This window comes from Aspergillus uvarum, assembly GCF_003184745.1.
Source record: "Aspergillus uvarum CBS 121591 unplaced genomic scaffold BO82scaffold_12, whole genome shotgun sequence".
Classification (NCBI taxonomy): Eukaryota; Fungi; Ascomycota; class Eurotiomycetes; order Eurotiales; family Aspergillaceae; genus Aspergillus; species Aspergillus uvarum.
In genome coordinates, this window is record NW_020291309.1 from 387,448 (window position 1) to 413,545 (window position 26,098).

General features: G+C 51.8%; 7 protein-coding genes across 7 annotated transcripts; all 7 read left to right on the forward strand.

The window, feature by feature from the left end:
• Positions 1–48: 48 nt before the first annotated feature.
• Positions 49–2,881, forward strand: BO82DRAFT_277557 (putative meiosis specific protein Hop1; the record flags this gene model as incomplete). Its single annotated transcript, XM_025631194.1, has 10 exons — positions 49–264; positions 333–355; positions 420–636; positions 685–964; positions 1,019–1,184; positions 1,235–1,538; positions 1,599–1,856; positions 1,903–2,131; positions 2,180–2,373; positions 2,426–2,881. The coding sequence occupies 10 exons, from the start codon at positions 49–51 to the stop codon at positions 2,879–2,881; spliced, it is 2,343 nt and encodes a 780-aa protein (XP_025494433.1).
• Positions 2,882–8,180: 5,299 nt separating this feature from the next.
• BO82DRAFT_25715 (uncharacterized protein) lies at positions 8,181–10,783 on the forward strand. Its single transcript, XM_025630912.1, has one exon. The coding sequence runs from the start codon at positions 8,425–8,427 to the stop codon at positions 10,621–10,623; it is 2,199 nt and encodes a 732-aa protein (XP_025494434.1). The 5' UTR covers positions 8,181–8,424; the 3' UTR covers positions 10,624–10,783.
• An 888-nt stretch (positions 10,784–11,671) lies between these two features.
• Positions 11,672–13,911, forward strand: BO82DRAFT_352216 (putative UDP-galactose transporter). The gene is made up of 4 exons (XM_025634630.1): positions 11,672–12,146; positions 12,251–12,280; positions 12,343–13,314; positions 13,371–13,911. The coding sequence occupies exons 1-4, from the start codon at positions 12,078–12,080 to the stop codon at positions 13,686–13,688; spliced, it is 1,389 nt and encodes a 462-aa protein (XP_025494435.1). The 5' UTR covers positions 11,672–12,077; the 3' UTR covers positions 13,689–13,911.
• A 754-nt stretch (positions 13,912–14,665) lies between these two features.
• Positions 14,666–18,985, forward strand: BO82DRAFT_410326 (putative DEAD/DEAH box DNA helicase (Mer3); the record flags this gene model as incomplete). Its single annotated transcript, XM_025639761.1, has 10 exons — positions 14,666–15,684; positions 15,757–15,938; positions 15,997–16,685; positions 16,739–17,314; positions 17,370–17,524; positions 17,577–17,674; positions 17,727–17,942; positions 17,999–18,176; positions 18,224–18,381; positions 18,469–18,985. The coding sequence occupies 10 exons, from the start codon at positions 14,666–14,668 to the stop codon at positions 18,813–18,815; spliced, it is 3,618 nt and encodes a 1,205-aa protein (XP_025494436.1). The 3' UTR covers positions 18,816–18,985.
• Positions 18,986–20,121: 1,136 nt separating this feature from the next.
• Positions 20,122–22,348, forward strand: BO82DRAFT_372658 (uncharacterized protein; the record flags this gene model as incomplete). The annotated part of the gene is made up of 5 exons (XM_025637328.1): positions 20,122–20,145; positions 20,227–20,274; positions 20,372–20,999; positions 21,072–21,792; positions 21,925–22,348. 5 exons carry the CDS (start codon positions 20,122–20,124, stop codon positions 22,346–22,348), a joined length of 1,845 nt encoding a protein of 614 aa, XP_025494437.1.
• A 526-nt stretch (positions 22,349–22,874) lies between these two features.
• BO82DRAFT_390331 (Mg-dependent acid phosphatase) lies at positions 22,875–23,774 on the forward strand (the record flags this gene model as incomplete). The annotated part of the gene is made up of 2 exons (XM_025638510.1): positions 22,875–23,204; positions 23,297–23,774. The coding sequence occupies exons 1-2, from the start codon at positions 23,011–23,013 to the stop codon at positions 23,772–23,774; spliced, it is 672 nt and encodes a 223-aa protein (XP_025494438.1). The 5' UTR covers positions 22,875–23,010.
• A 536-nt stretch (positions 23,775–24,310) lies between these two features.
• Positions 24,311–25,036, forward strand: BO82DRAFT_244542 (transferase hexapeptide domain protein; the record flags this gene model as incomplete). The annotated part of the gene is made up of 2 exons (XM_025630815.1): positions 24,311–24,877; positions 24,917–25,036. Coding segments are annotated over 2 exons (687 nt in total), but the record flags the coding sequence as incomplete, so codon positions are not given.
• Between the last annotated feature and the right edge of the window lie 1,062 nt (positions 25,037–26,098).

Below are 26,098 nucleotides of genomic sequence, written 5' to 3' on the forward strand. Positions count from 1 at the left end.
CCCCATACTGCATTCTTCAGATCATCATTCATCTTGCCGCTTTCCAGCATGGTCAGATTTAGGGACAACAATCCGCTTTACCCCTCCGTTCAAGTACAGCCTCCTCCTCGCATCCTTCATGATGCGGCGACGAGTAGCGGGCCCACAGCCAATGTCCAGACCCAGACCGTCATTGGAGCCCCCCCAAGATTAGTGCTTAAAGAAAGTATATCGCAGCAGCAGCAACAGAGCTTGGAGATGGTTCAGATCATGCTGCATGTATCGGTAGGGCCTCAATAATGATCATCCCCTTGTGGGCATGTCACCGACATCCGCCTGACGCACCTGACTAGTTTGGTACCTTATTCTACCTTCGGTTCGTCGCGTTTCCGCCTCGATTCCCTATAGAGCTAGAATCTTATAGTTGTGTTATGCCGCAGGGAGTTCCTACCGCTTCCCTGTTTCGATGACAGGGACCTCAAGGAAACCCAGCGCGAAAGGAAATTCTCCTACCGCGAATTCCTCGACCGGAATACGCCATGTCCTACGCTAGAGTCTGATGCGCAGGTTCCCTTTGGCAAAGGCAAAAGGGGCCAGCCGCTGAAGATCATCCTTCGAGGCTCCGATCCCAAGGCGGATATGATCCTTGACATCTTGGTATGACTCCGTAGTCAATCGCGCATTACAGCATGTTGACATGCGCAGGAAAACGGCATCTTCGACGCTTTAAGCAAGAATGTGTTGGAAGCCGTCCAGTTGACCGTCCTCGTCGACAAGGATGCCCCCGAGAATGTGCTCGAGTCCTACACGTTCTCCTTCAAATACTCTGGAGAGTCTGGAGATATCAACCACCGCCTCGAAAGTCTGTCGATAGAACCAGTGGGACTAGTTGCTGACATCAAGACTGCCCAATCAGCCAGAGTAGGCTTGGAGACGATTGTGAGGCGGCTGATCACGTTGAGTGCCTTCTTACCAGCTCTCCCAAGTCAGTATCTTCAGTTCATTCGAAGAGGGAATTGGCTAACCGAAGTCAAATCAGACAAACGCAATCTAGGGGTTCATTTGTTCTACACTGATAACTGCCCTCCTGAATATGAGCCTCCGGGATTCAATGGAGCGAAAGATGACACGATTAAGTTTCCCCATACAGAAGACTGGAAAAGAGAGTCGCAGTCATGCGGTCTAATGGATAGTGGATGGCATACGTAAGGAGAACTTTGACCCTTGTGATGGCTAAGTAGCTGACTGTGTCCAGTGTGGGACTTAGAGTATCTTCTATGAAGTGGACTGGCCCTGAACCAGAAGGCTCAGAAGCTCTGCCCCAAATACCACCTGGTCTTGAACATACCGATATAGTTCAGAGAATGGATGACGTGGGATTTAAAGAGAAAGAGAGCGAGGCCGCAATCAACGTGATTGAAAAGAGCAACAACACCAATGAAGAGGCTCCACCAACCCAGGACCATGTTGTTTCTTCTGCACCATCGCAGAAAGCTGCTGATCCGGTGGAGCCGACCCAGGATGTTGCCGAAAGGCTGCAGTTGGAAGGGATGTTGCGAGTGAGTGAAATATGCTTGAGACATAACAAATGTCCTTAGAAAGGCGACTAACATGCCCAGACTCAAGATTCAGGCTCTCAATTCGACAGTGACCTGTCTCCTACACAGCCTATCATCCCTGAAGAGCGTCCTCAGTCCGAAGAACCAAGCGCTATACGACCAGTACAAGTTCCAAAGCCAACTCTTTCAGAGGAAAGTATTCGTCAGATTATGGAGTATTCGAAAGCTCATGGCTTGGATGCTTCTCGCGCTGAAGAAGGCCAAGGCAACGTGAGGTGTCAATGCGGCTGGGAAGGTGAAGAAAAAGCAAAATCCATGGTAAGTGGTGAGCCTGATAGAACACAACAGAAACTAATCCTTGTAGATCGAATGCTCTTTCTGCCACTCGCATCAGCATTTACCCTGCTACGGATACAATGATAGCGACGATGCCAGGTTACCTGATGTCCACGCCTGTTATCGTTGCCTCTTGCGACCGAAAGAAGGCCAAGCACTCCAAGAAATGACTAGCCTGGTCCTTCTAAGAAGAGCAATCCGGATCATTCAGACGGAGGGCTACCCGAATCAGACGTCGACCTTCACGGAGAAGCTTCGTTAGTGAATCACCTATACTTCTCGTACAATACTCTGACCGTTTGTAGATTGCAATGGACAGACCATCGTGCAAATGACGGAGCTGCTCAGAAAGCGCGAGCTCCTGGAAGCGACACCGGGATACAAAAGTAAAGGGTTTTCGCGCAAGGGCTTGCCAAAGTTTTTCATCCCCGCCTCGGCGGATGTCCGGCGGACAATTGAGGAAGAAATCCTGGATCCGATGCTGAAGATTCGACACCACGTAAGTTCGCTCTTGCTGGTTGTGACATTCAACCGTGCTAAACGTACTACAGTACATATGGCCAGATGGTTCGCGACCGCCTACTGAAGCGGCCAAGTCCTTGATTGATAAAGAGCGGGAAGCAAACATTGAGGCCACGGGCCCACAAAAGGACAGCTTGGATTCTGCGCTCAAGCCAAGGGAACAGCGCGACACAGAGCCACCTGAAGAAATCGTGACGGTTACCGGGAGCCAGACTCGAAGTCGCAAGAGGAAACAGTCATTGCCTGTTCCCAAAGAAGACAGTGCACAGCCCGAACAGTCGACACCAGACCGTCTGAGTGGCAGAGTCACAAGGTTGAGCAGTCGAAGGGATAGCTCTCAACAGACCCACAGAACTCCGCGCCCAAAGACACCGACCACGAGAGAGATGAGCGAGGGCAGTCTTCGAAGGAGTGGCAGAAAGCGGCGTAAGATCAGCAACTACTCCAAGCTCATTGATGTTGGGGCCGATGAGTTTGATGTCTGAACAATGCAACTCTTGAGGTCTCACCAATAGGATGCGCAAATGCTCACAGCACCTCCCCAAACCTTGATTAGTGGGATGCTCTCCTTCAACATCGAGGTAATACACGCCGGTCATGTTATTTATAAAGTGAAACGAGGACCCTGAGTCATGACAGGCTTTTAGCCTAGGGCCTGGCTTAGGGTCTCTGGCTAGCTCTCATGTGCAGCTAGGATGTTTCGAAATAAGGTTATTACGCCCTTTCTTGTCTCAACCCCCACCCCACGCAGTGACCAGAAAGAGCTCAAACCCACGAACAGGAGGGGAATTGGAGAGCTTTTGCAATATTTGATATCGCGTGAAACGCGCACGGTTTGAGACGCAAAGATGGGGTGTTGCTTTGAGTGGGTACGTCTTTGTCTGCACGGTGGTCTATGTACACCTTGCAGGCAAAGCTTGCTATGTCTCCAAAAAAGCTACTATTAGCATGTTAGCAGCAGTGTGATGTACTTGGGGAATTCTGTCAAGTTGCGATGACAAAAGCGAGTCACTTCATTATCCGGGTCAATCTTTGCAGGAGGTGGAATGAATGGCCTTCTCTCGTATCAATGGATTCACAGTAGGCTATCTCCGAAAGCTGCCCGGGCCCCGTAGAATAAGCCACAAAGAAAGGGTTGACTCCCCTAGTCTATGATCGAGATTGACAAGAGCAAGAGCCACTTATCATACCACCTAGTCCTGTACTGCTGGTCTACCCCTCCGCCTTCGGAACCGAAAAGAGCTGGAAGGCCTTGAATACAGGCTGAAAGAGGCGAAGGAACAATGGTCGATCCTATAACTCACTTCAAGCACAAGACACCGATCGTAGATGTCAAAACTCCCAAAGTACTATGGCATAGTATCAACCTGGATGACCGCTCTAGTGGCGATTTCCCGGGCTTCCCATTACATTCCATCTCCGCAATTCCCCCGTATCTTATACGCCTCAATAGGCGCCTATAATGCCTATTGTCACCGACACAAACGTACTGAGCTCATGAGCCCGCTCATCTTCATTACAGTCACCTCCGTCTACCTCTAAATCGTAACAGAAGCACGCGAGGCTGTTGTCGAGTAACCATACCGAATATCCCCTTCTACCCCTCCATCCTACGCCCCAACACACACAAGTTAGCATTTGTCGCAAAACCAAAGTCCCTTTTTCCTCTCCAACCTCCCTCCCCCCTCCCCCCTCCCCCCGGTTCCCCAACCTACAAACCCGAGCATCATTATCCCCAACACCCTGAAACCATACCATCGCATGACCCAGGAAGATGCGAAAGCCCCACCTAGCAGATGTGATGCCAATCAGTACCCAGCCAAGTACTGGCGTGGATAATCAGAGCGCCAAAAACGGGGCTTCTAGGGGGGGGGAAGCATGAAGATAAACAGATTTGGAATTTTGGTCTTGATGGTGGAATCTGAATGGATCGATCCCGTAGCTGGTTCGTGAGCGAAACAGCACGGACTGACCTTTTTTGACCCTTAGTTGTAGTAGCAGTGGTAGTCTACCTACATATGGTGCGTTTGGGTTTGAGATGCTCCATGAAGATTGAGCCGTCATATTCGGAGCATTTGCAGAAGAGGGATTAGATTCGTGCGGGCAGCGGGGACTACGGGATGGGAAGAGGTGGGAAGTGGGTAGGGATTTCGGGGGAGAGATTTGTTTTTGGGATAGGAGATGGCGGGAGAGGATGAGCTTGATGATTCTTTCTTGGGGAAATAGGCATAGGAGAGTTTCTCTTTCTTCTTTTGTCTTCTTTCTCCTAGGCTCATGGTAGGCAGGGAGTAGGTTATCTGGGTTCGTTGAGCGGAGTCCCCCCATGATCCGCAGACAATCGGCACAATTTGGTGGAGTTCTGCCTGTCCAAGTCTATGGTCTGATTCATCTGGATCATTATTTTGTCCATTTTCCAAATCCTCCCTTTGTGAGGAAAGGTGGACCGACAGCTTGAGAAAACACACTGTGAATTATGTCAATTCGGCATAGGGCTCGTCGATCAGGGGTCTAAACCCAAAGGTTCCAGAGGTTCGGGAGCCAAGTCAGCGAATAGTCCGCAAATGGTCCCTTATGTCTGAAACTGGTACTATTGACCGTCCAAAACCCATTGACGTGCGGATTGAGTTTATCATTTTCTGGAGAATGCGGCTGCGTCTTACTATCTCGGGTTATCGCTCCAGGGACTGGATATTGTATCTCTGGAGTTCGTGGGGAAACTCTGACGCTTGGCTCTTCCCGTTTGTTAGCTCTCAGAAGGCCTCATAGCAGCGTCAGCACGAGCCGCAGTGGACACAATTGTGTTCGTCGCAGAGAACCAAATTTGTCATATGCCCAGTAAGCACTTATTTTTGTCGAGCTGCGGAATTGGCTCGGCAAGTGAGTGGCATTGAATGGAAGACTAATTCGGTAAATGATAGCCGGACAGACGGACGGCAGCTTGGCAGATAATCGATCTGCATACGAGTACTGTACTGTATTCCTTCGCAAACGAGGTATGCTGCATGAAATACTGACATGCATTCCCAAGCAGACGGATCTCATCTTAAGAGTGACCATGGCGAGAGGCTGATAGTATGAAAGGAAATGCATTTTGGCAGCCCCCTCGAAGGCCTCAAATTCATCATTGTAGGCGGCACAACCATGACCTCATCGATCCCGCCGTCTGTGCCGATGTAATTGGAGCCAGTGAGCCAAGTCCATTCCTGTGGTAACAAGACTGACTGCCACGGGCGTCACCGTATTCTCTTCATGCTGGAAACCGCATATGAGTAATTCCTCTGCATGTACGTACATGCAAATGAGGGCTCAGCGAGACGCCATTCCAGCGGCGTTCCATGGAAACATGTGCCAGAGGGTCATTGATCATTGTTGACTATTCAATCGCCATGCATCTAAGATTTGCGATTAAGCCTTTGGCTACCCAATGACGAACGACTGATGTCTAGTTCGCCGCTATCTTGCCTCCCGATCGGTAGTGGCGCACGGCCGTGAACAGCATGTGAATGACGAGGATGTCCTAGATATTCCAGTTAAAGTAGAGATGGGCAGGTTCGTGCTTGTTCAAGATCGATATCATCGACCGCTATTGAATCGGAACTTCCATGACCCCACCAGTACGACGCCGGGGTATAACATTGGGGCGCGGGACGAAGATCAGCGGTAGCGAATATTCTCATTGGGAGGAAGAAACCAGCTAGGCTAGGGACGGCTGAGAGGCTGAGGGCAGGCGAGGAGGTTCGGTAGTTCTTCAAGGCAAGGCTCTTTCCACAGTGCGCAGTGTGCACATAATCAGCAATTTCCATGGATCATCGATCATCATCGACGGAGTGGTTGGCAGAACCCGTGGAGCAAAGACTAGCCGCTTTTAGCCCCTGACTTTAAGTTCTTGAGGATTTTTGATTTTTGATTTTTGATCGCTGCCGACACAAACTTGGTCTGACATGACAGCGCGACAGTTTGCGTTTCTGAGATCTGAAGTCCTGATACACTGGTGGTATGCAGTACTCATGTATGGGCACTGGCACCTATGATGCATTGCTCAAATGGCTGCAATTCTTTCCCAGCCCCCCCCCCACCCCCTTCTTGACTCGAGGAAAGGAAAGGACCGGGCTTCGTTTGTTTATCCTGGAATAGTCCAAGTAGGCACGCACGTGTGCAGCCGCGCGCCTAAACCTTTCCGTAATTAATATTTATTCTCCTGGAAAAGACAAAAACGAGACTATTGCCTCTAGAACTGCCCCTAGAAAAATGCAGAAGACGGGAAGGAACACATCCTTGAAGCGACAAAAAGGAAGAAACTTTGACTAAGGCAAGGGGTTACGCTATCGTGGATTGACTTGTCACTTCGACTACATCTCCAGCGTGTACTGTACACCTTCTCTTCCCAAGTCTTTTCTCGTGACAATCAAATCATTTAGCTTAGCTTACCAGTTCCCATGGAATTTTCACCCGTCGCCCCGTTCGGAACCCCTGGAGCTCAGGAGATCAATTTCCAGGTAATCAATTTCTTGCATGGTAGATTAGCTGTTCAGGACTCCGTACTCCGGAGCTTGTAGTATTCACGGACATACAGCATAATCCCTCATGCGCTGATTCGGATTCCGGAACTTTGAGTCTCTCACGGACCTCTACGGCCCCATAAGAGACCGACCTCAGAGCCCAGACAACACCTGTGGCACAATGCCTCGTACTGGGTTCGAACGGCCTCCAATTGCAACATGACAATGAGAAACCAATTCCTTTCTGAATCCTGTACTTGCCTCGATGGGGCATCGCTTGCCCCGGGGACCCATCCTGAGTTAACAAATTCTCATCACCGGGTATCCACGAATCCACCCCTCGAGCTCCCCTCTCAGCGGCCACTTAGCGATCTATCTATGGAGCCATGGTTGAGGGGTGCCTGTCGATTGTTACTGCTGTTGTACGATGCTCCAATTCCACTTGGCACTCACCATTCGCTCTCCCCTGATTGTGATGGCCATGGCCCAGGGCTTGCTTCTTGACGTTCGTTGCCGGGCTCTCATGCTCCACATCTACAATTTGAGTTGCTAAAAGAGAACCTTTCACCTTTCCAGGCATCTTTGTTTGGGTTCAGGTTGCTCATCCCGACTTGCTTCCTCCTACCTAGTAGTTGGCCCATGCTACTAGATTTAGACACTACTGGCGCCTCCTTCTAGTATTTCTCTGTTCAGTGTCCCACCCCTTTTACCGATAGTAACCCTCTACTACTGTTTTACAGTGCGCTCTGCACCGTGATTAGTAGTTTTAACTATACGGTTTTTAATCTTGAGTTTTCTAGTTTTTATTTTCTTTTGTTTTATTGAACGATTTTATTCAAAGCGCCTGTTATTCCTTTTAGGCTTTGACGGGCGAGCCCTCCTGCGCCCGGTCAATCTTCTGCACGCACCGGCAGTCCTTCAAAAGCAGTTGAGGATCCTCTTCTTAGTGCTCTGCGCTTTTCTTGGACAATAGCTTCACTCGTTCACCCTTTTTCTTTTTATCCTCAAACCGCGACATCTTTTCTCCCATAGTCGAACAAACTACTTGACGACTCCGACCGATTTTATCTTACTTTCCTTAACCCTATGCCACGGGCCCCTGCCCCTACATATTGTGGCGTTCATAGGGTCAAGTTCCAGCAACTATTCAATTTCCAGACCGCCGATTCGAGCGTATAGCATTTTCTAGCGAGACGTTGGAAGCCGGAAATCGTTGTGACCAAAACGGTAATCATACAGACGAACAAGAAGTTTCGGACAGCACACCGACTTACGCTCGTGTGGGGAAGACACAAACGAATTCGGACACAAGAGCTAAAAAGGATTCGAGGCCCTGCACCTCGAGCTTCGAGTCTCCGTGTCAATTTCACCGTTGTATGGAGAGACGATTTATGTGGTTACTCCAAGCTAGCGCTGCAACGAGAGTGAAGTAGTCCGCTTGCAACTGTCACAGACCGAACTCATGAACTCGGGACATCGGAACTTCTTACCCAGCAGACCATTGAAAGTTACTGAGAATAATCGCCAAAATGAATCCAACTCCCGGTGGAAAGCTTCCGGCAACATTGAGTCAGGATGATCTGAGGAACGAGAATTCGTCAAAAGCCTACAAGATCTTGGGAGCCGCTGACATCCCTTCACGCGATGAACACCCGAACCGCGACGACAAGAGAAGATCGAAAAAGCCGAGCTTCAGACGATCTCCGGATGTGAAGTCACAAAAGAGTGGGAGTTTCGTACCCTTTCCGACCGCCGGGTCAGAATCCACTCTTCCACCAGCTCATCTCCGTGTTCGAGCCTCGTCCCCGCTGTTGGGGCAGGAATATCGATTAGAAGATACTGCCTTGCCTGCTGTACCAACAGCCTCGAAGAGACTTCATCTTGGCGGCTCCTCGTCGGCCTTGTTTTCCTATTTTACCTCCAAGGAATCAAGCACGGACACGAACCCGCCTCTTGGAGTTGTAACCACCAACTCTGGAAACAGCGAGCATCGCAAATCAGAGCCGCGGCAACATGCTGAAACGCGGCATGGACTGAAACTGCCCAAGGAATCTATGAGGGATTCGCGAAAGAAGATGCGGCCGCCTCGGATTGATCTTTCAATGCTGTTCCCCAAGCCACGGGCGAATGCTGCGCCTCTTCTGTCCCCCCAGCGGATGGTAGATTCGCCTTCGCCCATCTCAGTAACTTTCGAGCAGACTACTACCAACCCGGAAGACACCCAGACCCAAAATCCTTCTCACAAGCTATCAAAAATGCCACCTCATCCGAAGGCATCTATTCTGAAATTAGCCAACCACCACGCTCAAGAAGCACCTACTACTTACAAGATGAAAAGCTCAGATTGGTCAGATCCTTCCTTCGAGAAGACAGTACGCACCAATGAGATGGACCTCGCTTTGCAAAGGTATAGCGACATGGAACATACGGCTCGGCCGTCCGAGCGATTGCATGCGCAGTCTCAGAGGCGCGACAAACACGTGATAAAACGGGAGTCAAAGTCGACCGAGCAGGACTCGCGAGACATATCGTCCAATAGCTCCGTGAGCGGATGGAGCAGAGACTCCTACTTACCTCCCAAGGCCCACCTTCCACCGAAAGCTTATCGTGCCTCCAATTCTGGGCACAATGGCGCCAATGCGAAGACTTCAATGCCCAAGAAAACCAGCAAGAGTACATTAAGAACGGCGGATCTTAACCAGTCAAGCGTTCTTTGTCTGTCTTCGTCAGAGGACGAAGAGGAAGACGACGACGAAGAAGCCTACCCCAAGGGTCATTCTGATGCAAGTGCGAGAAACAGTGTGGCAACTTACGGCGAGTTTGAACCTGAAATCTGCACAGCTTCTGCAGCGCACACTACTAGAGGCACGCTACGAGACATCGACCGGCCAATATCTGGCATAAGTCGTGGATCGCAGTTCAGTCAGAGGAACCAATCGCTTCGCCGAAACCCTTCCATATCGTCAGCGGGAAGATCCTCAACAGCCACTAGGAAGAGCCAGTCTCGCCGATCGAGTGGTATCCCTACCATTTCTGAGCCAGAGTTCTTCCATGGAGATCCTATCTTCAGTCAGTCAAAGACTGCTCCGCGCACTAGAAACTCGATGACTGCACAGAAAGAGGCCAATAGGCGAAGTCGAGTCATTGCGGTGACGCGGCAAGAGGAACATCTTCTAGAAGCCATGAGACAGAGACAAGGCAAAATCACACCCAGTCTTTTTAACGAAGTCCGTGTTCCGGAACCCGATCAGGGATCTATGCTTTCTGTGCCCTCACGCGATTCCTTCTATGGCACGGATATGTCGTTCCTACGCCTGAGCCCGGCAGTTTCAGCCAAATCCAGCCAAACCACGCAGCAAAGTGATCAGGAGGGGCTGGTGTTTCAGAGTACTTCTGATGGAGAGCAGAAGACTGTCTGGTCGTTCCCTTCGCCTCGCACCAGCCTTGCATACTCCGAGAGCCTTCCATCTCCCGTCACTAGCGGGGCTTCTCCCATAACACCCACGCATCCTTTACATCGCTTCTCGGCCCTTCCAACGCAAAAGCCTCCCCCCATGCGTCCTCCCCCGGCTGTGCCCAAGGCACAACGACGACACTCAAGGCGACGCACGGATAGTAGCGAAGCGATCATCCTGGAGGAATCGAACGAGGCGCCCCAGAGCGACGACTTTCCTATCTGGGCTATCAGGTGGAACAACGAGAACAGTAACCTGACGGCTGTTCACTAAAGCATGATGTCTTGGGAGCACTTCAGCTGTCCTTCAAGCTTATGAAACCGATGTCCAACAACTTTAATCTAACGCCCGATCATACTGCATCATTCACTCGCTTGACGCATCTCATAACTATCTATATCTACCTGCCCGAACACTCGTTGCTTTCTCATTGATACCTAACTTGATGTCATTTTGTGTAAACTTTGGCGACATGATACCAGATGACTATCCTTTTAACAACACCGATCGCTGACTTATTACCTACTCATGTATATATTCATTCCTTTGCCGAGATTAGAGAATGGGTGGTACGATGTACCACTAAATCAAATCACTGAACCAGTTTCTTCCTGCACGCGTAACCTGGTGGCTTGATTGCGTAGAAGACAAAGAACTGTCTGTGGCTGCTAACCTGCACGAGCGTGGTTTGTGTATGAGGCGAGACGCGCCCCGCTTGTCGCACCCATGCAAAAGTCCGCGATGAAAGGGCTGAGGAGGCAGCCCCTGAAGCCGGCTTATGATACCCGCCGGGCTTGTCGAATAGCAGCCAGGCACATTGGTAAGTACCACAACAGGGCGAGTGGCGGTGCCTGGATTGGAGATTTGGTGGCTTGCCAAGGTGCCGAAGGCAGGATTTGTCTGTTCGGAAGGATTCTCCGTCAGTCGATGCTAGAATTGATGTGTGCATTTGTTCATCTCGTTGTAGCATGGGTGGTGTGCGCTGGTGATGAGCATGGATCGACGTTAAACTGGGTTACTGCTATGTCTTAGTCTGACGTCAGCTGCCATTCCTCAGGGGAGGGGGAAGGAGAGATTAGCGAAAGGTTGACCCAGAGAGTTTAGTTGAAGAAGGCTGGAAAGTGGGAAGTGGGCGGTGGACAGTGGGCAGTGGGAAGCTACGCAGTACGCACCCTACGTAACCTAAGGACTGTACGTACCAAGCCTAGACCGCCACAGTTGCTGCTCAGCTGCTCAGTGCTTTCTTTCCCCCCTCCCTCCCTCCCGTGACCCACACCGCCCAAACAAGCGTCTCGACAATACCCCGGACTCTATTCACTCCCTCCAGGCTTGCTTTCCTTGCCTTTCTTCCTTTGTCCTTTGTCCTACGGAGGTCAATCTACCTGAACTTTACACCTTGATATCCTATCCTCCCATTTTCGCCCTCAAGAACTAGTGACCTTTCGTCTACCTGCTTCTCGCGACTCACTCAATTGGGCCTCGGTTTGCTGGCGGACTCACGGCCCGGCGCGCACAACCCTCCGCTACCCCCCTCCTCCTCCCACAACCGATTGACGCGTGCACCTTTTGCTCTAGAAAATCTCCGCCGCAGTCGCTTACCAGTACTTTAATTCACGCGACGTGTGAACATTGCTGCGGTGCAGCTTATATAAGGCCGCTAGTGTTCTACTCGAAAATTACCCACAGACAGCGCAAGTACTGTCGAGGACGAGTTGACTAACGTCACCATGGGAGAGACCGCAGCGCGCCGGTCTGCAGGACTGGGAACAACCATGAAAAATGCTTCTTGGGTCCTAGTAAGATCTTCATGTACCCTGTGTCAAACGAGCGCTGCGCGCCCGTACTTTGCGCTCAGCGTCAGCCTTCCTGGCCCGTCCGCTAACTATGTGTTCTGGTCTAGTTGACGGCACAATATACTGCCTTTGTGTTGGTAAGTTCACCATGTCACTCAATGGTCTGCAGTTGTAACGGAAAGCTAACTTCTCCTTGTAGTTATCACATTACTCTAGGGTCATGCCGCCCGCTGGCGGCAGACGGTATCTGACGTCCACCGCTGTTTTCTTCAACGAGGTCGCGAAACTCGGCATCTCCCTAACCATAGCCCTGTACGAGGTTTCGAAGACGGCACCACCTTCGGTTCCCGCAACGTCGCTATTCTTTTCGCTCACCTCCGCCGTGTTCTCCGGCGATAGTTGGAAGCTCGCAATTCCCGCTTGTCTCTATACGATCGCCAATTCTTTGCAGTACATTGCACTCTCGAACTTGCAAGCTGCCACTTTCCAGGTCTCATACCAGCTGAAGCTTCTGGTAACGGCCATAGTCAGCCTTTTTGTCTTTAGAAGGTCGATTTCCCTCCGCAAATGGGGTCTGCTGGTGCTCCTTGTGATTGGAATTGCACTGGTGCAAATGCCCAATGTCAGCGTCGACGAGGCTCACTTCGACGAAGCTGCCCATCTTTCCTTCCCACGCTCGTTGGAGGAATGGAAAGCTGCTAAGCTGGGACGTGAAAACCTACACAGGCGTTCCGCGACTTATGAAGGCATCGAAGAGGATATCCTGACTGCTAATCCTCGCTTGAACGGAACAATTGGTCTCTTGGCTACTGCAGGTGCCTGTGTTGCCTCTGGCCTAGCCGGGGTATATTTTGAAAAGGTCATCCAAGACAGCGCGAAGACTACATCTCTTTGGGTCCGTAATGTTCAACTGGCCGTCTACTCTATCTTCCCTGCACTGTTCATCGGCGTTGTATTCCTGGATGGCGAGAAAGTGGCAGCCAATGGGTTCTTCGATGGGTACAACTGGGTCGTCTGGTCTACCGTTATTGTACAAGCCCTGGGAGGTATTGCCACGTCTTTCTGCATTGGCCATGCCTACAGAGATGCGAAGAACATTGCCACGGCTGCAAGCATCGTCCTCACAACGTTAGCGAGCACCTGGCTATTCGAGTTTGAACTCACGGCAAATGTATGCGAGATCTCCCCTTTGCTTACTGAGATGAGAACTAATGTGTATGCTTGCAGTTCCTCCTTGGGTCTTTCGCAGTACTAGTGACTACTTGCCTCTGTGAGGAGTCGAGCGCCAACCCTGTCAAGGCTCAACGACAGACGCTGCGTCCGCCCCCCATTCGAGTTGACCGCTATGAGAAGGATAACAAGAGTGGTGAGGCTTCACCTGCCTCACCATCACCCAACGAAATATCTATCAAGCTCCCTGGAACACCATTCTTGTCCGATGCCGGTCTCTCCACATCGAGACCTACATCACCGGGCCATGTACGCGTTAGTGCTGGCCGCACTCCAAACGGGGGATACTTTGAGAAGCACCCTCGGGATCAATGAGTCGAGGGCGCGACTACCAGTGTTTTGATAGTAGCTTTTGAAATGGCGCTACACTGTATCATGGTTTCAGGAAGTAAATATGGATGGATAGACGTGGTGATGCCTGTTACGTTCTCGACGGAAAATGTCTCAAGTTCTTGTACTCTATGGTCGTTCTTCTACCTTGTTGATTATAGCTGATAGGATTCTCAAATCCCATGTTTGTATACACCGTGCATCTACATCATACGAAGCAAAACTGTTATAGGGTGGCTTATCTTTCGATATCCGGGACATATAAGCTTGACGCACAATACATTGTACATCATCTTGACTGATTAGGGGCCCCGGGAAATCAATCAATTGCCCCCGTGGGAAGTCACATGTTTCCTATCAAGTCCTCTTTGGGAGACTACCCATCCTTCCTATCTTTCCGCATAGCCTCTTCTGTCCTCATTGGTATCTCATACATTCGCAGCAACTGATGGTGAGAGATATCGTATATCTAGGCAACATGCGGCGTGATCGGTATCATTTTAAGCCCTCACCCAAGCAGCGGACCTTGCCCGAGCGCAGAGCAGAGTTACTGCTGCGAACACCGAGTCGGTTCACTCACCATGCTAATCATACATTAGAGGAGGGCGCTCGCGTCTCACCATATTTCAGCAGGCAGGCTCAACAGACTCCTGAAAGTTATGTTTCTGAGAATCTTCATACGCCCCCATTTGATACTGTTCAAGAGCTTGATGCATTTGGTGGGCCATGAACGTACTTCCAATCATATTCTTCCTGGGCCTAACGTCAATGGTTATTCAATTAGATCTTGAGCTGCTGGCGCAGTCAAATGCGCAGACACAAGGTCTTCTTCAGCCGAATGCCCACGGTGATCAGTACTCAGCTCTGAATCGCTTTGAGGCGGTTGTTCATCCCCGAGCAGCTCGATATCCTCATGGTCAGTGTACAGATACGGGGATATGCAGAAATAACAATCTGATGATATGGCAGACGTGCTTCAGGTGTCACCTCGAGATGCAGGATCCAGCTCCTCGGGTGTAGGGATAATATCTCCGTCGAGTCCCTTGCTCAGACTGCAAGCCCAAAGGGGCACCGTGGACCGGATCCTGGAGTACCCCAGTGACACCCGAACGGATATTGAATCCCTGTATAATGCTAGCCCTAATGCTGAACGACCATCGCCTTCCCTTGTTGCTTCTGGGCAGTCGGGGCATTCACAGCTAGGCCAAGCCACAAATTCACCTCGTTTCCTTGCGTCTGTTCGGGGCATTGTCCTTGTATCGGTGCATGAGCTTCCCGATAAATATCGCGCCATATTCCCTTTCCCGGTCTTCAACGCAATCCAATCCAAGAATTTCCAATCCGTTTACAGAAGTGACCACAACATCGTCCTCTCAGCCCCAACAGGGAGCGGGAAAACCGTGATCATGGAGCTGGCGATATGCCGATTGATGAATACATCCAGGGACGAAAGGTTCAAGGTGGTCTATCAAGCGCCTACAAAGTCCCTCTGCTCGGAGAGATTCCGAGACTGGAATGGGAAGTTCCTTACCTTGGGGCTGCAGTGTGCCGAGCTGACCGGCGACACCGACCACACGCAGCTGAAGAGCGTGCAGAATAGCCAGATCATTATCACCACACCCGAAAAGTGGGACAGCGTAACCCGGAAATGGAAAGATCATGCACGATTGATGCAGCTGGTCAAGCTGTTCCTCATCGACGAGGTTCATATCCTCAAAGAAGCTCGAGGAGCAACACTCGAGGCCGTCGTATCCCGTATGAAAACTAATGGTTCGAATGTACGGTTTGTTGCCCTGAGTGCGACAGTGCCGAATTCTGAGGACATTGCCACTTGGCTTGGTCGCGACGCGACAAATCAGCACCTGCCCGCGCATAGAGAACACTTCGATGAGAGCTTCCGTCCCGTCAAGCTGCAGAAGTTCGTCTATGGTTATCGATCACAGGGCAATGACTTCGCCTTTGACAAGATGTGCAACACCAAGTAAGCCAAGCCCGAATTCCTGGATTGACTGATGTCGCTTTTCTTGAGTCTGAATTAACGTCATGAATGCAGACTTCCTGATTTGATCAAGGCACATTCATGTAAGAAACCCATAATTGTTTTCTGCTGCACCAGACTCTCTGCCGTCTCGACGGCGAAAGAGCTTGCTCGACTGTGGTCGATGTCCAATCTTCCTGCCAGACTGTGGAAAGGAGCAAGCAAACGTCTGGGAGCCCATAATGCAGACTTGGAGGGTAGGTTTTGACCCAGAAGAGAGGAAATCACAATCTATAATGCTGAGTATTTGAGCAGGTATATTGACTGCCGGTGTCGCCTTTCACCATGCTGGCCTTGATTCCGTTGACCGGCGCACAGTTGAAACAGGGTTCCTCCAAGGGCATATCAGCATTATATGCTGCACGTCCACTCTCGCAGTCGGCGTCAATCTTCCGTGCCATCTCGTGGTCATCAAAGGCACCGTGGGCTGGCAAGGGAGTGGCTGTCAGGAATATTCCGATCTGGAAATCATGCAAATGCTCGGCCGTGCGGGACGACCACAGTTTGACAACAATGCCACAGCGGTGATCATGACTAGAAAGGAACGAGAATCTCACTATGAGAAGCTTGTCTCAGGATCTGAGAGCCTTGAGAGCTGTCTGCATCTGAATCTGATTGATCACCTCAACGCAGAGATCGGGCTAGGCAACGTGACTGACATTAACTCCGCCATCAGATGGCTGGGTGGAACATTTCTGTTCGTGAGACTTAGAAGAAATCCCGCACACTACCAGCTGAAAGAAAGTGCAGATGGAGATGGAGAAGATGAGATGCTTCGGCAGATCTGTGAGAAGGACATTACACTCCTTCAAGAGTATGGGTTGGTCACAGTTGATGGCCTCCAATCGACCACTTTCGGAGAGGTGATGGCTCGCTATTACGTGCGGTTCGAAACAATGAAAAATCTGCTCGCGTTGAAGCCCCAGTCTACTGTGTTACAGATAGTAAGTGAAGGGGATCGGGTATGCATGTTGACGCTGAGACTAAACATCCAAAGCTATCCGTCGTGGCTCAAGCGGAAGAATTCCTGGACATTCGTCTCAAAGCTGGAGAGAAGTCTCTCTACAAGGAGATAAACCGCTCCAATGGGATACGATTCCCCATAAAGGTCGACATAGCGCTTTCAGCCCACAAAATCTCGCTTCTGGTCCAATCCGAACTGGGTGCGGTGGACTTCCCGGACGGCGAACAGTTCCAGAAATTCAGATTTGTCTTTCAACAGGACAAGAGTTTCGTCTTCAGCCACATAAATAGACTGATTCGGTGCATCATAGACTGCCAGATCTCCCTTGAGGACGTGGTGACCTTGCGAAATGCTCTGGAGCTGGCGCGGAGTTTTGGAGCCAAGGTCTGGGATAACTCTCCGCTACAAATGAAGCAGCTTGAGCAGGTTGGGATCGTGACGGTCAGAAAGCTGGCCGCAGCTAATATTACAAGTATTGAGGCGCTGGGGCAGTGCGAGCCGCACCGCATTGATATGATCTTGAGCAAGAATCCTCCCTTTGGCGCGAAGCTGCTGGAGCGGGTTGCGACTTTCCCTAGGCTCCGAGTAGCCATCAAAATGACCGGCAAGGTACGCTGAAACAGCAACGCATACTTCCCCCCAGCAGTCACTAAGAGCCAAGTAGGAAATCAATCCGGCAGCGCCAGTGAGAATTCGCCTCAAGGCAGAGATCGCATTCATGAACGACGAGTGCCCTTCCTTTTATCTGAAACATCCCGTGTATGTTTGCTTCTTGGCTGAGGTGTCAGACGGTCGTCTCCTGGAGTTTCGACGCATCAGGTAAGCTGGAGTTGCTCTCGTCATGACAGTCATTCAAGCTAATGTGCCATAGTGCGAGCAGGGTGTCAAACGGCCAGGAGATTTTGCTCAGTGCGGAATTAACGGACAAGGACCAGTTCGTGTCATGCAGTGTTTCGTGTGACGATATTGGTGAGGGCATGCATGTCCCTTAGACTCCTTGTTTGTCGCTGACGCTGGCTAGCTGGGACATTGAGATCCGCGGTTCTGAAGCCCGAGCTTCCACCGACACTCTTCTTTTCTCGTCCGAACACAAGGCTTGAGGCTGCTGCGGCGAAGCCTCCTATCAATATCTCAAGCTGTGATAGCAATGATGATTCCAAGAGCAAGCGACCCACTTCACAAAGTGTTATCACTCTGGATAGCGACGAGTCATTGTTCGACAGATTCCTGCAGGAGGGTAGGTTCGGGGTCCTACATGATCCATGAAAGACCACTAACCTGTTCTTAAAATAGAGGATGACAGTTGGTTATTGGGCAACTTGCCAGCGCCTTCAGAAAGAAAAACACAGAACAATGGCTCGAGCGAGAGCAAGGGCTTTGACAGCAAGGCCAAGACCCGCGAGGTTGAGGAACCAACACCAATGGAGAACGGCAGGTGGGCATGCAACCACCGCTGCAGGGATAAGACTGTGTAAGGAGCTATGGTATTTCTTCAAGATAAGATACTGATCAGAGTAGGTGCAAGCACTTCTGTTGTCGAGATGGACTTGACAAGCCCCCGAAGGCGAGTAAGAAACAGCCATGCCTTGGGGCCGAAAAGTCGAAGGGGCTCAACCAAACAACCCTGCCAGCATCAATGACCAGGAAAGATGGCAACACGGCTGGCGCCGAGCTGTGTGGTTTGAGCTTGACTGAAGAGTCTTCTGCTTCTATGAGTCATAAGTCGCAGAAAGGTCCAGATCATGCTTCAGAGAATGAACCAGCGGAGTCTTGGTCCACCGGAGGACCCAACGATGATGTGTCTCCTGGGTTTCACGAAAGCAAACTTTCAAGAGAGCCCAGTGATGATACCTTCAGCGATTTCCCCTCACCTGCCGCTCTGTTGCTTGGGGATCAGACAAATACGAAGAACGACAAAGATGGGCCTTGCAAGAAAGTCGAGATGAACGAGGACACATTAGACCTGGAGGACAATTGGTCAGATGATGTGTGGCTTGCTGTTCAATCACCTCTAGAGATTCCTTCTTCCACGGAGAAGACTAAGGTCCAGAATACCTCGTCTGAAGATCATGTTGAGAATTCATCCTATGGCCAATCTAGACAAAGGTAGGGTAGCAGACATCGGGGAGATGACCACTGGCTAACAATATTTTGCAGTGTGGAAGAGCCTCCTTTCATTGCAACTTCTGGAAAGAAACGAAAGTTGTCTTCAACAAATAACAACAACATGAAAAGGATCAAGTCAAATGGACAGCTCGTGGAAGAGGAATGCAACAAGGAGAATAGTCTACCGGAAGAGCTTCATGGAGTTGCATCTACCAAACAGGTTGTTGTGCCCAAAGGCTGGGAGGACATTGACCCTGCACTGCTGGCGGAGTTCAAAGATATCATCAACCTGTTTTAAAAGGATGAGAGGATGAGAGGATGAGAGGGACTCTGTGGTTTGCTGCATGATACTGTGTAGCTCTGCTTGTTTGTTGTGCCCGATAATAATCAGCTTCAATATAGCAGAGGATGGGTATTCATCGTTGAGGGGAACAACAGAGTCCAGCTTTAATATCGTAAAGAAGCTGAAGGTGTTTCAATATCTTCTCACTTCCCAAAGCAGCATACTGTTTCATTTTCGAATGTTTCAATCCATTCGATGGATCACGGGGTTCCTGTGGCGTCATCGGTGTATCTCTTTGAGACTCTCGCAGTGAATGTTATGAGAAAGAGAAGCAGGAGGAAAAGGAACATCTAGATGCCGAAATGATCCCAAATAAAGATGGGTTGTGATGTGAGGATTCTTGTCGTTCTCTACCTTCTCGTTCCATCAACACCATCTTTATCTCTTCTGTCTCTGTTCTCTCTATCCACATCAACACTTGTGGACTGGCGTTTTGAACACAGAGCTTCTGTCATCAAGAAAGGTATGTGATCCACCAAGCTGGTTGATATTCGGGTTTCCGTTCAGCTGCATATCCATGTTTGATGGCTGTGTTGGTGTGGATATCATATCTCCATCGATCTCTGATTCTCCCACCATCTACCGTTCTCATCCCCCACCTCCATCCACACGATCAGTTGCACAACACTTCAGGAAGAACTCCACAAGAAACACACTCAACTGTATAACTGTTCAGGTCTTTAGAGATGCCCTCTCCTTGTGTCTTTGATGAAGTTCTCTTTTCACCTCCCATGGCCTGCCTGCTTTTGAACAGGCATCAAGCCCTGAACGCGAGCGCGACCGTGTCCTGCAATGCCATCGATGATGGAAAGCATGACACTGAACCAGCTTGTTCCCCTTTCACCTTGCCCGACATCCTTTCTGTGGCTTCGCGTCTTCCAGTTGATACCAATCCATCTTGAGAGTGAGACATGTGCTGACTGCGGCCCACCCTGCCAGATCTAGCTGTGAGATCCGAGCCCCCAAGATGGGGAAGCTCAATTATCTCGCGGTGAGAGAACCCCCTTCTGTACAATCATGAATGATATACACTGCCATGAGCAAACAGGCTGGCTGATGATAGACATAACAGAGACGCATCAGCGGTCTCAAGGCCGGCCAAGCCGTATCCAAAGACCTGGTAAGTTTGACTGAACCCACCCCCATGGCAACAGAATCACCCAACGTCTCTGCAGAACGACACTCCCTGAACCTAATTTTCTAATCTGGGAACACAGAAAAAACGTTTCCCACCCGGTGCAGGTTCCAAATCCGCCGCACGAGACCCCTTCGTCGAGATCGACGTGACCGGCAAGGTGCTGACCGACGAGGGCCTGGCCCAGTTCATCGGGGATCTCGTGGACTGCCTCGAGTTCCGGGACCGGGAGCACCCCATGGGGCTGGCGAAAGTTACAGAGCTGCATCTGTCCGGCAACCGGCTGACCGTGGACTCGCTGCCGATGCTGGCGGAGGTGGTCAAGCGGAGCGCGGGTGATCTGCGCGAGCTAGATCTGTCCAACAACGACATCCAGATCACGACCCCCGACGCCGTCCGGAAGTGGGCGAATTTTCTGAACTCGTTCCAGAAGTGCTTTGTGCTGCGCAAGCTGGACCTGGGTGGTAATGCGCTCGGGCGTGCGGGGATCGAACACCTGGCGCGCATTTACATGAAATCGGACCTGGATTTCCTTGAGGGCGATGCGCACGAAGTGCTTGAGTGGGACTCTGAGGATGAGGAACACTCATCGACTCCGGAATCCATGGCTGAGGGTATGGCTCGATTGAAGGTCATAGCCGGTAAGGAGAACGAAAGCACTGCGCGAAAGAAGAAGTCCCCGTCTCTGCCCAAGCCGGAGCAGAAGAACGGTAAGTTAGGGTTCCCCTTCCACCATGTAAGGGCAGGACGATAAGCTGATATGCTTTTTCTTTTGTCTTTAGCTCATACGTACGCCGAATTGAAGAAATATGCCTGCACGCGTGGCCTTCGTTCGATCCCATATTTGATCCTCACAGACGTCTCGATGACGAGTCATAGTACCATTCAGCTGATTCCCATGCTCGACATTCAGCGTACCCCCGAGTCGCTGTTGAGCTTTCTTCCGGTAGTTGGCAAGGCGGTGGTGCTGCCTGAGAGTGCGGCATCGTGCAAAAGCATTATTTGGCGACCGAACGATAAGCTGACCCCTCATGTGCTCAGAATGATTGAGGTAGCCGAGGCTCTTCAGCAGCTTCGAGAATCCAAAGTTGAAACCGAACTCGAGGCAGCAGATCAGGGTGATAACAAGAACTTCGCGGAGACCAGCGACACCTCCAGCGAGACGAGCCAAGACCTCGATAGTGCTACCCACCAGAAGCTCCAAAGCAAACTGCGAACCGAATTCACTCGAGTGTGCAAACGCGTACGCCTCGAAGTTATCAGGGCTGACGGTGTGCACAGCAGCACAATCTGGAGCACCGCCTTGAGAATGATGCTTGTTGCGCGAGCTCTGCTTCTAGAAGACCGAGACCGTCCCATAGAATGCGAAGACAATGACATCCTAGAGCGGATGCCGGTCCCTCGACCCACCGAAGGCCCGGTAGTTTCGTTTCCCATGGACCCGGACAGCGATGATAGCTCCTCTGGCGAGCCCACCTACTACCACGTCGAGAACGCTGCGCCGTTTCACATACGCATCGCTCAGCCGGTGACTTCGGCGCCGCTGACCAGTTTTCTCCCAGTCCGACGCAACCATCTGAGTATCTCGGAGACCTCCGCAGTGAACGCAACCGGCCAACACTCCCGCTCTGCAAGTTCAGGTCCCTTCCATCCGAGTGCTGTTAGTTTCGACTCCCAGTTTCCCAATCTGCCGTCGGCAGCCCCGGGACCTTCTCCAGCACTCCGTATCCCGTCTGGCGACCTTTCTGACTCCAACCAAACCAGAAGGGGACCTCCGCCCTCTCAGCCCGCGGCGACTGCCACTCGAAGACGCACCATCCGCGACCTTGGCAAGCAGGAATGGCGCCATGATCTCCCTTTCAGTGTTTGGCGTCGGATCATCGCTGAAGCAGTCGGGGCCGATGGGATCCTGGACCTCGAGCAACAAACTCGCATCATGCACTACGCAAGTGACTGGGACGTCGTTGCTTATGGCGTGCAGATCAAGGGCACGGAGCTTCACCAGCAACTCTGGAAATTCCTAGAATCCGTGGACTGCTTCACCTACAGTCCCTTGTGAATTGGAAAGAGCCCTAAACATCACAGGGGCGAGTGAAGTGGTTTGCATCCGCAACGATCTAGTTCCCTATATGGAAGCTGTGTCGATAAGACAACAAGCAGGGTTGATGGAAAGAATTCGCGGATTTGAGATTTCGGGGACGATTACCTTCAGGGAAAGTTCGAGGAACGCGTGTGGTTGAATGAATTGTATCTAGTGTGCTAGATTTACTCGGGAAAGTGTTTGCTGGCCGGACATGCTGGGTGGTGATTTGGTGCTGACTGGAGGGACTCCGACCTGGGATGTGTTTTTCCACGGCTGATTTCGATGTCCAAAGTTCATTTCAATAGGCTTACCTTAACCTTTACTTTTAAGTACAAATATAAAAAAACAGGAAACAGCCCTTGATTGCTGATACCAAAAGAGTGCCCTTCGTTCTGCCCGCTTATCAGTCTTATCGCCCCACGTGATCTTTCTCCGATTTCCACCAGCTTCTCCAACGTCATTTCGCTGGGGTTTACTGTTACTTGTGAATAAACGAAGAAAACTAAGACTTAATTTGCCACATTTATAGATCTCGGCAGCATTTATTAGACCTGTTCAAACCCTCAACCCGGCCAAATTCCCATCCTCCAACTCTTACGCAAATCCATTCCACTTGTTAAAGTCCAGATCCAAACAAGATGCGCACGCGACGAACCAACACGCAACCAGTGGAAGACACCTCCTCGGTCGCCCCCGAAACCTTCAGCGACGGCCTCCCTCTCCCCAAACTGATCGCCTTCGACCTGGACTACACCCTGTGGCCCTTCTGGGTCGACACGCACGTCAGCGCCCCGATTAAACCCCGCGACAACAACTCGCGCTGCACAGACAAGTAAGCTCTCGCCTTGCCCCCTTCCCCCTTCCCCCTCTCCCCAAGCGCATCCCCAACCAAGGGCAACCCCCGAAACTAACACCTCTGATTAGATGGAACGAATCCTTCACCTTCTATCCGGCCGTCCCCTCCATCATCCACAGCTGCAAGACCAAGAACATCCCGCTGGCCGTGGCCTCGCGCACCCACGCCCCGGACCTGGCGCGCGACATGCTGAAGGCGCTGCACATCATCCCCACCTTCAGCGACAACCCCGCCGCGCACCGCACCAAGACCGTGCGCGCCCTCGACTACTTCGACCACCTCCAGATCTTCCCGGCCACCAAGACGCAGCACTTCGCTAAGATCCAGCAGGCGAGCGGGGTCGCGTACGAGGAGATGCTGTTTTTCGACGATGAGGCGCGGAACCGGAATGTGGAGACGGAGTTGGGCGTTACGTTTTGTCTGGTGCGCGATGGGGTGACGAAGGCGGAGGTGGATCGGGGGGTGTGGGCGTGGCGGAGGAGGAATGGGATTAAGAAGGAGGTGGTTGGGGAGGGCGAGGGGGAGGGGGAGGGGGAGGATGAGTAGAAATGAGGTGAGTTGAGATGAGGTGTTAGTTGGGGGGGGGGTTAAATGGGATGCATGTTTTTAGATAGATACCCGGTTTGGGATTGGATATGATCACATCAAATGGTTTTATAGACAAGTTGTACTTCTGGAAACTCGTGTGCTGCACAACTAGAATCGGCCATCTACTACGTAGACCCCTCAAGTGCGGGCAGGCCAGCAAGCCAGCAAGCCGGCCCGCATATCGGAACCCACTCCGAATCTCCGCAATCTTATCTTTTTACCAGTCGCAGCTTAGCTTCACAACAACAACAACAAACGCATACCTACAATTCCTCCTCTCACTCAACAACCACCAAACAAACCTACACCACCTCTCAGCCATTGGCAACCATTGACACTTTTCCACAAAGCAACCAGACACAACAAAAATGGACACCCGCCCACAACTACCAACCCACCTCAAACCACCCCCCCCTCAATCTCAACCTCACCACCAGAACCAACCACAACCACCACACCAGCAGCAACAACAACAATCCCACCACAACCACCGCCCCTCCAACCCAGCATCACCTACCCCAACCCGCCCCCCACTAGCCATCCACCCCAGCGCCCAAATCTCCGACACCACAATCTTCCAAGGCACGCACCCGATCTCCATCGGCGCCCACACCATCATCCACCCGCGCGCCCGTCTCTACTCGCACGAGGGCCCCATCCTCATCAGCAACAACTGCATCATCAGCGAGAAGACCGTCATCGGCACGCCTGGCCCCTTCCCCGGCGCCTCAAGACCTGCCCCCTCCACCACAGCCATAACCACAACCACAAGCGAAGGCACGGCAGCAGCAGCAGCAGCAGCAGCAGCAGCCCTCCCCATCCGCATCTCCTCGCGCGTGACCATCGGCCCCGCGGTGTCCATCGCCCCCGGGGCGCATATCCATTCCGGCGTGGTGATAGATGCGCTGGCCGTGATTAATCGGCGGGTGGATGTGGGGGCGCATGCGAGGGTGTGTGCGGGCTGTGAGGTTGCGGCGGGGACGGGGGTGGGCGAGTGGGTGGTTGTTTGGGGCTGTGGGGGTGGGGGTGGGCAGCGGAGGAGGAGGAGGGAGACGCGCGGGGTGGTTTGGGGGGCGTTGCATCAGCAGCAGCGGGATCAGTTGAATAAAGTTGATGGTGGGGGCGAGAAACCCGGGAATGCGCCGTTGGAGGCCAGGACGTTGGAGGATGCGCGGTTGATGGTGCTGGATTTGGAGAGGGAGGCGGTGGGGAGGTTGTTGGTCGCTCAGAATCGGAGGAGGGGATGAGATGATACTTCAATCCCCAAAGGTCATAGCTAGAAGGGGATGAGGGCGGGGGGCGTGGGATTGATTCATGGACGGTGTGGATTTTCAGCGAGATGCACGGTCGTTTTCTTTTACAGTTGGTTATACCCGGATAGATTGTGGGATTTTGCCTACTCGATTCAATACTTGTTGACTCTTAATGACACCTAAGCATCCAGTATGGGCTCTGGGTATTTCAACACCTCCAATGTATCCAGTCGGATAGACAAAAGAAAAGTATGATTCTCATCCCGCTAAGGATTACAACATTCGTAGGTTCACTTCGGGCTCCCTATAAGCCGAAGAATTGGGACATAAAATACATGCATGTATAAAAAAAAGGAACGAAAAGTCAAAATGTAACAATCACAATCGACAATCACAATCATCTAGGAGCCCCGAGTTTGACCACCACCGCCACCACGCATTCTCTTGCCAGCTGCTCCATCTCCGCCGTCTCCGCCGCCATCATCCCGAGCGCGCTTGTTGCCTTGAGGAACAAACTGACGCGCGCTCGCACTGAGCGCGCCGCCACGACCACCGCCAGGACTGGCCGGGCCCTGCTGCGACTGGCCGAGATTGGCTGTCTGCACGTTCTGATTGCCACCCCGGCCTTGGCCTCCACGCCCTCCACGGCCGCGAGGCAGACCCGAGCCGCGCTGGCTAGGCTGGCCTTGACCCTGACCTTGCTGCTGGGCCTGACCCTGGCCCTGTTGGCCTTGTTGACCAAAAGGATTCTGCTGACCGCCGCCACGCCCGCCGGTTCGACCACCGCGCGCAACTGGAAGTCCCGACTGGAGAGCTCTTAAGACGCCACCTGAGGCAGCACCAGCTGGAGGTTTGTTGGGAAGCGACGCTGGCTGTTTGTTCTGACTTTGTCCGAACGGATTGGGCGCTGCCCCGGCCGCACCCTGCTCAGGGGCCGTTTCGTTGACTGCTTGTGTCTGCGGTGCTTCCGTCTGCGGGAGTGCTTCTGATTGTGTCGGAGCCTGAGCTGATGGCTGGGCAGCTGTTGCT